At 37.8% G+C, this 14,788-nt stretch overlaps 1 protein-coding gene across 2 annotated transcripts; it reads right to left on the reverse strand.

Annotated features, from left to right (window-relative positions):
- Positions 1–3,158: 3,158 nt before the first annotated feature.
- On the reverse strand, positions 3,159–14,788 carry LOC127652781 (ankyrin repeat domain-containing protein 40-like). Of its 2 annotated transcripts, XM_052139155.1 has the most exons (6): positions 14,401–14,788; positions 12,344–12,492; positions 11,257–11,841; positions 10,109–10,290; positions 8,378–8,441; positions 3,159–3,322 (listed from the first exon to the last, which is right to left on the reverse strand). In XM_052139155.1, exons 1-6 carry the CDS (start codon positions 14,532–14,534, stop codon positions 3,297–3,299), a joined length of 1,140 nt encoding a protein of 379 aa, XP_051995115.1. In that variant the 5' UTR covers positions 14,535–14,788; the 3' UTR covers positions 3,159–3,296. The 2 variants fall into 2 exon arrangements, with proteins under 2 accessions (XP_051995115.1, XP_051995114.1); XM_052139154.1 differs by lacking the exon at positions 3,159–3,322 and having other exon boundaries at positions 3,358–8,441.

A 14,788-nucleotide genomic window follows, 5' to 3' on the forward strand; every position in this document is an offset into this window, starting at 1 on the left:
ATTTGACACTCAGACAAAAGAGGAACAAGCAGTCAGTTAAGCTTCGGAGGTTAGACAGTGTCCAAAAAGCAGCCCCCCCCTCACACACGCAGGGTACCAGTGATTCAATATCACCCATCGATTCTGAACACAGCAGGTTCATCTTATGCAAGAGGTGTCTTGCTCCCGAGGTGAAGAATATCTGCAACAACATCTGGACGACACATGGGATTTGTTTTTCTTTTTAAAAATGTGCTCCATACACAAATTTCCTCAGTCATGCTGTGTTTCAGACAAAGTATACACTATATAAAAATGGCATACCGGTACAACAAAAACACCATTATAATAATGAATGGGATGTGGTTGTTTGATTCAGAAAGTAATGCATCTTTCAAATGAATCTGTGCAATGATAGTGAAACTTTGTGGTATGGCACTTTTAGTACAAATGTCTCCTTAAGATGATTCGCTTATGTTTTTCTCTTTTGTAAGTCGCTTTGAATAAAAGCATCTGCCAAATTAATAAATGTAAATGTCAAATAATGACAACATGACAATGACTTTGAAATCCCTCATTCAATAAGCAATTAAATCAAATGTGTTGATTGATTGACTCTGTTGTCTGCTAGAGGATGGAGGAGTGATCGAGGACCAGGCGACAGCGTGTCTGGGAACCGGCGAATACGTTCTCTCTCTCTCTCTCTCTCTCTCACTGTTGCTCTGCATTGGCCTTTCCCACTCCTCTTTTTGTTTTGGCCAGGCAGTGTAAAAATTACCATCTTACTGTACATTATTCCCAACAGACATTTACACTGGCAGCCATAAGTTTGGAATAATGTACAAATGTAGCTGTTTCAGAAGGAAATTAGTACTTTAATTCACCAAAGTGGCATTCAACTGATCACAAAGTATACCAGATCATTACTGATGTAAAAAACATCAAATCTAGACAGGCCCCATTTCCAGCAACAATCACTCCAACAACTTATCCTTGAGTAATCATGCTAAATTGCTAATTTGGTACTAGACAATAACATGCCATTATATCAAACACAGTTAAAAGCTACTTGGTTTGTTAAATGAAGCTTAACGTTGTCTTTGTGTTTGAATTTGAGTTGCCACAGTATGCAATAGACTGGCATGTCTAAAGGTCAATATTAGGTGGCAAAATGGCAAAAACAAACAAAAAAAACAGCTTTCTCTAGAAACTCATCAGTCAATCATTGTTTTGAGGAATGAAGGCGATACAATGCTTGAAACTGCAAAAAACCTGAAGATTTCATACAAAGGTGTAACTACAGTCTTCAAAGTCAAAGCACAACTATCTCTAACAAGGACAGAAAGAGATGTGGAAGACCAGATGTGAAACTAAACAAGAGGAGAAGTACATCAGAGCCTCTAGTTTGAGAAATAGACGCCTCACATGTCCTCCGCTGACAGCTTCATTGAATTCTACCCGCTCAACACCAGTTTCATGTACAACAGTAAAGAGAAGACTCAGGAGGACTTATGGGAACAGTTGCAAAGAAAAAGCCACTTTTGAAACAGAAAAACAAAAAGAAAAGGTTAGAGTGGGCAAAGAAACACAGACATTGGACAACAGATAATTGGAAATGAGTGTTACGGCTCTTAACCCCATTGAGATTTTGTGGGATCAGCTAGACTGTAAGGTATGTGAGAAGTGCCCAACAAGACAGACACATCTATGGAAGTGCTACAGGAAGTGTGGGGTGAAAGGTCACCTGCGTATCTGGACAAACTGACTGCTTGAATGCCAAGGATCTGCAAAGCTGTCATTGCTGCATGTGGAGTTTTTTTATGAGAACTCTATGAAGTAGTTTAAGAAGTTCTGAAAATTCTTTTAAAATTGTAATAATAATTGTTCATGTTATTAATGCTCATACATCGTGAATGCCACTTTGGGGAATAAAATTACCAATTTCTTTCCATAAGAGAAAATCTGTACATTATTCCAAACTTTTGGCCGCCAGTGTATATGTGATGTGCATGTTATTTAAATGTTCTTTGCCATTTTAAGCCATGCTAATCTTCTGACCTTCGCAGATAAGGTTGGCTTTCTCTTAGAATGGCTATTGATTGAGGTTAACACAGGATAGCTGCTCCCAGATCAGTGAAGCAGAAGGATAATTTGTCAGGTGCAGCTGGATGTCTGGCATGTGTTTGCTGAGAATCAAGAGAGAGACAGAGCTCACGCTAGCTTCAACATTAGGGGTAAGAGTTGTAATCTGCTACGAGAAAATGGCAAGTTAACTCCACTGATTTGAGGTTCAAATGTAAAAAAATAAGTTTTGACCTCCCTTTGATGGGATATTACTTCAGTTTCATGAGAACAATGGATTTTTTTGGCGTTTGCATTGGATAATTCACCATTTTTCTTAGTTCTTGCACAAATAAAAGCTGTTGATTACAAGGTTTAGAAGGACAACATTCTCCGCTAATTTCCTGTGCTTGCTCCCTCCTGTCTTATGTAAGAGGCCTGCATACTTATTTGATCTAAATTGCTGAATCAAACAGGGCTCCATTCCCTCAAAATGTGCAATTGAGCAAAGAGGTCAAAGGGTAATTGGTGAACCAAGTTAGTCCCTGATTCAAGTGGGCTGTGGTAGAACGATCCACACAATTGAATGAAACTCCTGTGAGATATATAATCAATATATTGATAAATGTTTTCGTATTAATTTTCTGTCATTCCACGCATTGATCTTTTTGTGACATTCTCTGTGTGTGTTTGCCTGAGATAAGTGAGGTGTGGAAACTTGTGTTTCTGCAAGAAGTGCTGATGTGTGACATATCACCGACCTTTGAGTGTGTGTGTTTGTGTGTACATGCAAACAGACTTCTCATGACTCATTTAGAGGATATAAAATATACAAAGTACAGCTGATGTTTTGAAGATCTCTCTTCATTTGTATATCAACCGGTGCTTGCTTGAGCTCTAATAAAAAACACTCTTTGGAGCCCTTCATCCTCGACCTCTTGTGTCTTCTTCTGGTTTAAAAGAAACATCACTCTGCTCCAACACATCCGTCAGAGTTTTCCATCACAAGTCTTGCAAACAATAGCAATTAAACACAATATTTTCAGAAATGTCTGTGAACTATTCACACTCTGCTGTGTACAAAATTGAAACTTAGCCTTCAACATTAATTCTGAAGATTTATTTGTTCTTGACAACTTCTTATTACTTGTGTCTGATTTTGAATGCTCTTCAGGTTGTAGTCCAAAAACCCAGAAGATATTTCGTCATTGGTTAGCCCTGGATATTTCTATGGGTTTGTATATGCAGCAAGGCATTCACAATGGAAGTGAATGGGGCCAGTCTATAAACATTAAAATAAACACAGTTTAAAAAGTATAGACACATGACAGAAACAATATACGTGTTAAAGGAATATTCCGGGTTCAATACAAGTACAGCTCAATCAACAGCATTTGTGGCATAATGTTGATTACCACAAAAATGTATTTAGTCTTGCCTTATGGAAAAAATACATTTAAAATATCTCGGTTACAATGACGTACTTATAATGAAAGTGAATGGGGCCAATCCGTAGATTTTAAAATACTCACTGTTAGCCACAAGACATAAACAATATGACATAAATTGTCTTGTGATGTAAAATCACTCACTAACCTTTTCTGGTTTAAAGTTATAACCAATTTTACAACTTTGTTGCCATGATGATTGAACAAGTAAAAAACTATGAACTTTACAGCTTAAATAATCCACAAGAATTGATTTAAGTGCTTTTGTAAAATAGTAAGCTTTATATTTATGCTTTTTATCCAAAGCGACTTGCAGTGCACTTATTACAGGGACAATCCCCCCAGAGCAACCTGGATTTAAGTGCCTTGCTCAAGGACACAATGGTGGTGGCTGTGGGGTTCGAACCAGCAGCCTTCTGATTAACAGTTATGTGCTTTAGCCCACTACCCCTTTCTGCCTTTAAACCATCCAAAATTGGCCCCATTCACTTCACTTGCAAGTGCCTCATAGTAACCTTGATTTTTGCTTTTTTTTTTTAAGAAAAGTAGAGACGAATCAAAATAATTTTTTTGTGGTAATCAACATTATGCCACAAATGTTGTCGACTGAGCTCAGATTGTGGCTATACTTTTGAAACAGTGTGTATTTGAGCATTTATGGACTGGCCCCATTCACTTCCATTGTAAGTGCCTAAATAAAACTGCGATTTTTGCTTCTTCTTTTTTTTTTAAATAAACGAGTGACAAGTTGGAATGCTATTTTGTGGTAATCAACATTATGCCACAAATGTCATTGATTCAGCTTTACTTGTATTGAACCCAGAACATTTCTTTAAAGAAGGCCAACACTCACTTAAGACTACATGAAATCTTAACCTAGTGTTTGTGACAGTGAATGTTTGTATACATAAAATATAGTTTGCTCAATTAAAATTTTATATTTGAAATTTATGTCAGAATTATTATTGGAAAATGTAAAACTGGCCAACGTGACAACTGCAAGATTAAACTTTCATTGACGGAATCCACCTTACATTGTTTCATTTATTTTAATAAAACAAAGAGGTGCATCTATGCCGACAGATCATATTATTTATTCCTCCTGTTCCCTAACATATGTCCTCACTTTTTGAGCAAGACCACAGAAGCTGATCTCGGATCAGCGTTCCCCTCTATACTGGTCTCAATGGCTGTGAAATAAGATTCTTTATGAATAACTTAAAGAATGTTCTAAAAACATGTAAATGGATATTAAGTCATTCTTCTATAAAAGAGATGTTTAAAACATGTTTTTGAAATGCTATTGTGATGTGAAAAATTATTTGGTTTCAAATCAGGTTCAAAATAATTTTCCTGATTTCTTCTGTTTTTGTGTATTTTTCATACTAAATTGTTTTAGATCTTCAAACGAGATATTACTAAAAATAAAGGCAACCTGAGCAATCACAAAGTACAGTTTTCAAATATATACACATGTTTAATAATTAAGGTATCAAACACCTATATCACCCATGTGAATAACTAACTGCCCCTTTAAACTTAATAGCTGGTTGTGCCACCTTTAGCAGCAACAACTGCAACCAAACGCTTCCGATAACTGGAGATCAGTCGTTCACAACACTGTGGTGGAGTTTTGGCCCACTCTTCTTTGCAGAACTGCTTTAGTTCAGTCACATTGGAGGGTATACGAGCATGAACTGCCGGTTTAAGGTCCTGCCACAGCATCTCAATCGGGTTCAAGTCAGGACTTTGACTAGGCCACTCCAAAACTTTAATTTAGCTTCTTTTGAGCCTTTCAGAGGTGGACTTACTCCTATGCTTTGTATAATTGTCTGGCTGCATAATCCAGTTGCGCTTGAGCTTCAACTCACGGACTGAAGACCGGACGTGCTCCTTTAGGATTTTCAGTTAGTATTTTCATGTTTCCCTCAATTATTGCAAGTCGCCCTGGCCCTGAAGCAGCAAAGCATCCCGACAGCATCACACTAACCGTGCTTGACCGTAGGTATGATGTTCTTTTTGTGGAATTCTGTGTTTGATAGGTAACGGGATCACTGTCTTCCATACAGGTCCACTTTCGACTCATCAGTTCACAGAACATTCTCCCAAAAGACTTGAGGACAATCAAGGTGTGTTTTGGCAAACTTTAGTCAAGTCTCAATGTTCTTCTGGGTTAGCAGTGGTTTTCGCCCCGACGATGGATGTCTTTCTGATAGTGGAGTCATGAACCTTTCTTTATTGATGCGAGAAAGTCCAGTAGTTCCTTAGATGTTGTCCTTTGCTTTTTGTGACTTCCTGGATGAGTCATAGCTGTGCTCTTGAAGGAATTTTGGAAAGTCGGCCACTTCCGGTTGGTTCACAACTGTGCCAAGTTTTCTCCATTTGGAGATAAAGGCTCTCACTGTGGTTCTTTGAAAGCCTTGTAACCCATCCCAGACTGATGTATTTCAATCACCTTTTTCCTCATCATTTCTGGAATTTCTTTCGACCTCGCCATAGTGTGCTACTGGTGGAGACCTTTCAGCCAACTTCATGCTGCTGGAAAAGGTCTATTCAGGTGCTGCTTTGATTGAACAGGGATGCAGTAATCAGGCCTGTGTGTGTGTCTAATCAAGCTGAACCCCATTATAATATAGTTGGTATTGGAAACATTTTTGATTCAATAAATAACATTATCATTTAAAAACTGTATTTTGTTTATTCAGATTGCCTTTACTTTATGTTAGATTTTGTTTTAATTTTTGAAACAATTTACTATGTGATAATACACAAAAACAGAAGAAATCAGGATGAGGGCAAATACTTTTTACAGCACCGTAGTCTGGGTCAGTTACTCTGAAGAGCTGTCTGGACCCTGCAGAAGCTCCAGCATAGGACTACTGAGTGTAATGGACATACTTCCTTATTCATACAGAGAGCATCAGTGCTGTCTGTGGTCTCATCCCTAACCAAGACTGTCCTCTATTGGTGAGGTTTTGCAATGGCATGGTGCACTTAATTTGTGTTTTCCCACAAGCAATGTCTTTCCATATGCTGTTGAACTCAGAAAGCTCTGAACATTATCCCATGTTTAATCAAAATAGTAATACATGATTTTTTTGCAAACACCAGATAAACAAAGACTATTGCTGTATTAAAGTACATGGGACATGTCAAATATCACTCTTTTAATGCATAGGTTAAGTCAAATTTGATCTCAATGACATGACTAATTAAAACATGGATAAAAGCTTTGTTAACTCGTAAACTAACCCCAGCACTTTAAACCAGCCTCCTTCGAAAGTCAAAAAACCCACATTATAAATTAGAAAACCAAAAGAAATTCTAGAACCAATCATTTTTCCTTCACTGTGCATTTCTTACCTTTTTAGAATTAAAACAAAACAAAAACAATAATAAAAGAGATTGTTTCATTTCAGCTGAAGTGTACAATACTTCTTTTAATCCTTAAATTCTAGTATTATATCATACTAAAAAATTGCACATTTAAAAATAGTAAATAATTTAGCAATGTATTTTCAAGAGGTTAATGTTATGTTTGAACAATAATAGCATGGTTAGCAAAGGTTTAATGATGGTGTACTCAGGTTAGACCATCCGACAAAACTAAAAACTATTTCTTAGTCGACAAATCTTTAGAAATTATGACTTCAGAGTATTGTTTTCACAGCAACACCTCTATTGAGCCAAAATGCTAATTTACAACCACGTAGTGTTTATGCATCTCCAATCTGCGATCCACATTTGTTACATTTCGTAAAATGGCACTACTATTACTGCAATAACTTGAATACAGATCCTGCTTTTCAAATCTCAGTATTAAGCATCTTAAATTAAATTCAAACAACCAAACCTTCTCAAGGAAGGTCAATATGAGAATCAATAGAAGCTCTTTGTGGTTAAATATCGCCAATTAAACACCTCCTATGGGGAATATAACATCTTTTCCTGCAGTATTTAGCTCAATAGAAACAAGGGGCATTTTGCCTTCATACAAGACCATACAGTCTATTCCCAACAGTCCATGCTTTAGTATATAGAACTAACTATTTGGCTTACAATGACTGATAAAACAGCTTTTGAAATACAGCACTGAAATTCAAATTTGTTAAATAATTATTAATATATATTTTTTTTAAAGTGCGCAGATAGTTGTCTGGCAACAAAATACAGTATGTCTTCATTTTGAAGCATGCCTGCATTTATAAGAAATATAACTCAATTAGGCATGGCATGAAACCCACTAAACAAGTTGAAGAGTGTTTTATAAATTGAAATGATTGTATGCATGCTTTGCTAGCATTTTGAATCACTCTCTTAAAATAAGACAGTATTGTGCATTTTGGGCTTGGTGTACGATCAACCAATCAGGTGACCGAACGCACCTACACTCACACAGTGACCCGACATGAAGGTAAGGCAGTGAGACAGATTTGAACAAGCGCTATGGAAAGATACTATGCAAATTGGTGGATTTTAAAATGTCCCCATGTCCAATCATGAGCTGCATGGATTTAAATAATCAAATTCAAGCGAATGGAGGAGGTTCTCTCGTGTACAATGGAAAATAACCCTTCCTCTCAAGAGTTGAACGTGGCAAAGTCTGATAAGACTGAAAAACAAGATGTCTATTGTTACATTGGAGGAGGCACTAAAGAGCTGTTAACGAGTAAGGGGAATATGTAAACTAGAAGAGGAGGAATAAGGCTAATATGCTATTAGGTACTGTAGGTTTGGGATCCAACATGAGTAACAGACTGTCCCAGATAGCCAGTAAGTTTGCCCAATGCTGGCACTAATGTGAAGCTAGTAGGTGAGCCTAGAAGCCTTCATGTTGTAGCAGGGCCGATCGGTTAGTCCTCCCTGACCCCCGGAGAACAGTGACAAACCTTCTGTTTTCTCTAGCACCACCTCCAACTCCTGAAAGTCCTGAAGCCGTGCCACATCTTTATCCTGCCAAATGAAGATGCTTATTTAGAGAGATGGAGAGAACAGTATTGGGGAAGCAACAACACTGAAACTTTGAAACTAGCTTACAAGCTACATGCTCTATATAAAATAAAATATGAGTGTTTCTTCAACTTTGGGTACTTGTAGCACTGTCTTGTCAACTCTTGTTTAAAACAAATTTTCACACTCTCACCAGTTTGTATTTAATTTGTCTACTAATAGGTTCAATAGTGTTTGTACATGCATCACATGATAGGTGTGGGTGGGAAACAGATCAATATTCAAGTCCTTTTATACTATAAATCTCCACTTTTACATTCTCCTTTTGTTTTTGTAATAATAAATAACCTAAATGAGGTGATAAACATCATGTATGGAAAATTAAAACAACAAAACACACAATACAAACCCTAAACTCTGTATACATGGTTTAATATTAATGATAACAGCCAGGCTGTGTGTGCATGTTTCACACCCGCTTACTACAACGCTCATCCTTAACAGTTCCACTGTATAACTTATGAAACATGAACACAACAATCTAAATGGGAATAGGTTACATTATAGAGATCGAAGAGTCATGATTCATAACGCTGTAAAAGTCTCAACTTGTAAAATACAACGAATATATTTGTTTCACTCAGTGTTTTTAGTTATCTCAAGTCACTCTATGAAACTTTTTTCAAGATCTATGACCCGTGTTAGGTTTTTGTGGGGCTTGTTTTAATCTCAATGCTGTGCTGCAAGTAACAATGTGGAATTTCCCACATTCTGTTTATGCTTCATGAAGTAATAAGCAAAAATGTTTGCCCCAAAGTAACAAGCATACATGTTTTTGTCACGTTTTCGTTTATTGCCTCATGAAACATAAAGAGAATATAGGGAATGGCATGTCATTACTCTCAGTAGATGATCCCGAATTAAAACCAGACCCAAAAACAATGTAACATGGTGCTGATATGTTCAAATAATCCACACAGAGAAACAGGAATTTGGCTTTCGTGTATGCACGCACACTGTTGCTTGAGGCTGCCTGAGTCTCTGCCTGAAGCAAAGACAGATTCACAAAGATTCACAGCCGCAAGCAAATAAACCATAACAAATTATCGGAGAAAATATCGGCGGTAATTCCATTCTCGTCTGATTTTTTATTGTTTTTATTTTCCCGGTTATCAGCCAATAATATATCGAGTATCTGTGTGACATAAAAAAAAACAGCGTTTTAAAACATTGCATCTCTACTAAAAATCTTAGCTTGTTATAGCTTGTTACTGTAAAAGTGACATTTTTGAAAATGGTTACACTATTTTGACCAAAGAGAGATCAAATGGTCATGTGGCTCAGCAGGACTTTGTCTCTAGTTCGTCGATTTTTAAGGCTTTGCAAAAGCCTTGGAAGTGGTGGATCTGTGTGAACTACTAGACATGGCAGAAGTGATTTTCCCATGATGCAATGGACCTGTCCCGCTCAATCCACTGAGAGAGAACTCTTGCCTTGGGCTTTTGTACCTTTCGCTGTCTGTTAGAAACACTGAGCACTCAAACTCTGGAGAAAAAGGTTAGTTTTCCACTAAAAAAACGAATGTCATACGGGTTTGGAATGACACGAAGGTGAGTAAATGACAGAATTATATTCGACTGTACAAGTCCTTTAACAAGCTCAGGCCTTACCTTTCTGAGCATGGTGTTGGGCAGCTTGCGTATCTTTTCCACGTGTTCAGCGCTGATGTCTAGCTCGCGGCAGCAGACGCGGAGGAGAGCGCGATACGTCAGATCCTGCCTGTCCAACTCCACCTCGATGAAGTCGTTCTCTCTCACGTTAGTGTTCTGGATCCGCACTTTCAAGACTAGCTCTGAGAGGAGACAAAAGGTAGACATTGTGACTGATAAAAACTCTTGGGAGTAGCTTTCCAAATTCTTCAAACCATTGTCTGATTGGAGGATGTACATTTAGAGAAGGACAACTCAAGTTAGCTCCTGGAGGTCTACCTTCCTGTCTTTAAGTGAATTAATAAATGTTGTAAAAATGAGTTACATGCACTTGAATGACCAATCAAAGTCTTATTTACCAGTGGGGAAACTCTTTTTGATACATGAATTGTGATGGGCGTCAACATCAAAGATGGCAGTTGTTCAGTAGATCATGGTGGCAGACATATACATAGTAAACAGAAAACGTGTATTATTCTTTGACAAGGCTATTGGTAGAAACTAATACTTCTGTTAATTGGTCGAGCTAATATGGTTTACAGCCAAAGTAGATTGTCTCAAAATGGCTAAATATCAGCCGAATAATTTACCTATCCGACATATACGTTTAGGGTTATTAGTTTATGCTTATCAACTAGCAAAACAGAAATAAGAGCTACTTCCATAATTTGTTTCTGACCTGAATGCATGATACGTCGTAATAATGACTGACTACTCTGAATTAGGAACTCAGAATTAGGAATTTAGCAGCTGCAGCATTGTTTCCAACTCTTATCAAAGACAATAGCTGTCATTTTCATGTAATCCTGAAAAACTTTGAAGACCATTTCCGGAAGGTAGATCTCCATGAGCATAAACAAACTGAACACCCCTATTTATAGTATTTTATTTAAAATTTCTTTCAAACAGTTGAAAGTCACACTTGGTTTGTATGGAAAAAAGACGCACTAAAGTGAATTGCGACTCTGGCAAACGTTCCGCATTACATCTCCTTATGTGTTCAACGTTAGAAAGTAAGTCATGCATGTTTGGGACAATATAAAAGTGAGAAAATAATAAGTTAAGTTTAATGTTGATGAACGATCCCTTAAAAAAAGCATGCACTGTACCTTGTACATTAACTGGAAAAGTGCTGGTGAAAAAGAATGGTTGGAAAGCAGGCATAGAGCCACCGAGCTGGGAGCAGTTGATCTGCTGGGAGATTGACTGCTGGCGGGTGACGGTTGCATTGGGAACTTGCGGCTGTCCGGTGGTCCCATTGGGAGAAGGAAGTGTGGGGCACACCGGGCCATTCTGTGCTATAGTCTGAGGGTGAGAAAACTCGTGGTGATTGGTGTGATGAGTCTCTGTGGAGAACTCCATGGGCAGGGTGCCGTTGACCACCGGGTTTGGTACCACACCATTCTGCTCCACAACAGGGATGTAGGGCAAGTCTTGCTGGCTCTGGGTGTCTGGGTAATGACTCTTGGGCTGTTGATGTTGAGGAGGAAGTTGCTGCTCTTGTGTTGGGGACAAAGTAGCTGGTTCAGACACCAGAGGCTCAGAGTGATTGTTGGTGCCATTTTGTGACGCATGCGGTGTTATGCTAAGATTATCTTTTTCCATCTTGCTGTACAGGAAGGGCGGGTTGGAAAGATAGTTTGGAATGATCGGCAGCTCTGGCTCCTTAACCTCAGGCACGTCCTCTTCTTCCACTGGAAAGAGACATCAAATATGAGCATTACAGCATAAAAACTAGGCAGGTGGTCATGCAATTGCTTTATGATTTGGCAGCCAAAATAATAACAGAAGTAGACAAGGATGGTTCGTCAAGACAAACTTTGAATGTTGGCTTGATAAAGCCTTGAATGTGTTTACATGCATATCAATATGCTGATAACTACCAAAAACCAGCTTGTACAAAAACTTTGATAATGCAAGAAAACTGTGTTTGGACATTGATTGTTATATCCTTGATATTCTCTGCTTTGATGTCAACAGGCATATGCACAACAATTGCACACATTGGATAAGTTGGTAAAGGTAAAACATCACAGCCCAGTTGGCAGCCCTACAGAGCACACCAAGTCAGAACAGGCAGCAGGACTGTGTCAAGTTTAGTGGATTTAGCATGAAAGCTTTCTAGGTAGAGTTGCATTTAGAAAAGTCAAGCAAACATAATTAGGTATAATAAGTAGTTAAATGTAGAAAACATACCTCCAAGTAGTTTTCTGATTTCAGGCTTGGATGTAAGTTGAACAGCTAACTCCTCTTTCGCAGTTAGAATGTCTTTGTCGGCTCCAGCATTCAAAAGATAGGCCACTATGTGTTTGTGGTTTCTTTTACAGGCCCAATGCAAACATGTCCTGAATTAACAGGAGATATAGATCATCATACATATTAAATGCACCATGTTGTCTTTGAAACACGCAAACTAGGACTACAACAACTACCGATTCACTCAATAGAAACAACTGTTAGAACATTTGTTTGTCCAAATAGTTAACAAATGTCATTATTGATTAGTTGGGTCTGTGTTCAGTTTTCTTTTGTTTTATAGCCTTCAATTTGCACTTTGTTTGAAAGAGTGAATTGGACAAGATGTGGAATAATTTGTCTCTAAAACGTGACTTCTTAATCTGCTTAATTTAACAAATAAGTGACAGATCACTTGTAAAATTGGTAAAAAGCATGTAAAAACAGAAGTCCACTGCATTCATTTAAATCAGGTGTTTATTTGTAAGATAAGTTCTGGCATGAATGTCAGAACACATTTAACACCTCCATTCAGTTGCTCAACAAACATCAACACTCGATACGAAGACACTTCAGGATGTTCCTAAAGGCAAGCTGTCTAATGAAGCATCTCAGGAATGCTGGCAAGTTGGTGTTGTTGTAGGAAAGGGCTGTTTCTACTGCAAACAATTTCCAGAGGCGGTAAAGAAGAGTTTATTCCAGTGTTTCTCAATCGTGCTCCTGGAGGTCCAAAAACATTTTAGGTGTTTTATCACACCCGATTCAGGTCATGGACCCAGCACTAACAAGCTAATAAGTTAAATTAGGTATATTTGATAAGGACACGTTTAAATTGTTAAAGAATATGGCTAACTTCAGAATCACATTCTACCATACTTATATTACCATTTCTATCATATCAACAGAATGGTTTCGAAAGTAGATTTTTAGCGATAATGTGTAAACTTTTAAAGACAGACCTACCATGAGCTCCACGATTGTTAATCGATGGTATATACTGCTGTTGAAGCCAGCAGCCCACATTATTTAAAATTTATTTTTTTAGAAATCATGTTAAATAGCCAAATTCCTGGTAAAAACCACACAACCCATGATTCTATAGAGAATGGCTCCACCAATCAGAGAATTGTGACCAACAAAAGTGCACCAAAAGAGCTCTGCAGCAATGAAAATATATCTTATAATCAACATTCAACAATAGTTTTGTTTTACTATCATTTTGAAATGCTTCAAGGGATTGAAGTTCACACTCTCAGGAAAGATGTAAGTACTATTTTTACCTGTGTCTATTTGTCTGATTTTCAAATACTATTTGTGTGTGTGTGTGAGTGCTGAAAATCAAAGTTTGTAGTAATATGATTCACCTCAGATCTGGTTGTTTTTTTTAGATGGCTTAGAAATTCTTTACAAAAACTTTGGTAAAAACCCTGTGGAGAAAATACTTCCGGAACCAAGATGGCTGAAAAAGTAGGCGACACTGTTGCGATCTATCTCTGGAATGGTATGTTAACATACTACACATGCATACTGCACAGTATCCACAATACTGCCAACTCTTTTTTTTTTTTTTTTTATATAAATATGTGAAACAGTGCACATTATGCAATGCTAAATATTTCAATGTCAGCCCAATCAAATCAGTCAAGAAAAGGATGTTTGAAAGTATGGTTAATATTACTAAGTGCAGTAGTATGGTAGTAGTTGAGTAGTATGGTCTACTGAACCCAGCCATGAAGCACTCTACTAATGAGTTTAGGTGTGTTAGATAGTTATTAAGGGGGCTTAACAAATTAAAGAGAGACTGATGCATTCTACTGTAAAAGCACTGAAAGCGCCCCCTGGTGACAGATCCTGTCATTACAATCCTTGGATGTATGTCACTGCTAGAGGATCAATTGCCAATGCTCAACAGCTCTCTATCTTTAGAATAAATGTGAATTTGATGCTTAAGAAACACAGTGTACATATATATGTCAAAATAAAGAGAATTCGCCCATCTGATCAGTGTTTATACGCACCATCCGTTAATCTCATTCTGCGAGTTGACGTTCACTCCGCTGTCCACTAAAGTCTTCACTTCGTCAATGTCTCCGATGGCACTGGCCTCTCTCAGACGCTCCTGTAGCTCTTTATCCAGCGATGTTGTTGACATTATTCAAGTCTTTGTGGCAATAAAAGCGTCATACGAACTGGGCACGGGACAAAAATAGACGCACAACTTGCTCTGCCGAGGGCAAAACTGTTGCCGGTTATGGATGATTTTCGAAAGGGAGCAAAAGGAGAGTGTATTTAAAGTCTTTCTAATCTAATCCAGCCGAAAAAACACAGTATGATATGTTGGCTTGTGTTCAAATAATCTTTCGCCGACTACTGTAATTCACTCGTCGCGACTGCACCTCCCATATT

The sequence above is a fragment of the Xyrauchen texanus genome, chromosome 12 (genome assembly GCF_025860055.1).
Source record: "Xyrauchen texanus isolate HMW12.3.18 chromosome 12, RBS_HiC_50CHRs, whole genome shotgun sequence".
NCBI lineage: Eukaryota > Metazoa > Chordata > Actinopteri > Cypriniformes > Catostomidae > Xyrauchen > Xyrauchen texanus.

Excerpts from the sequence above, each read along its gene's own strand:
- LOC127652781 (XM_052139154.1), bottom strand. The coding sequence starts at position 14,534 with ATGTCAACAACATCGCTGGATAAAGAGCTACAGGAGCGTCTGAGAGAG. Across the intron at positions 11,842-12,343 it reads AATCAGAAAACTACTTGGAG|TGGAAGAAGAGGACGTGCCT; the intron begins GTATGTTTTCTA and ends GTCTCTTTCCAG. Across the intron at positions 10,291-11,256 it reads TTTTCCAGTTAATGTACAAG|AGCTAGTCTTGAAAGTGCGG; the intron begins GTACAGTGCATG and ends GTCTCCTCTCAG.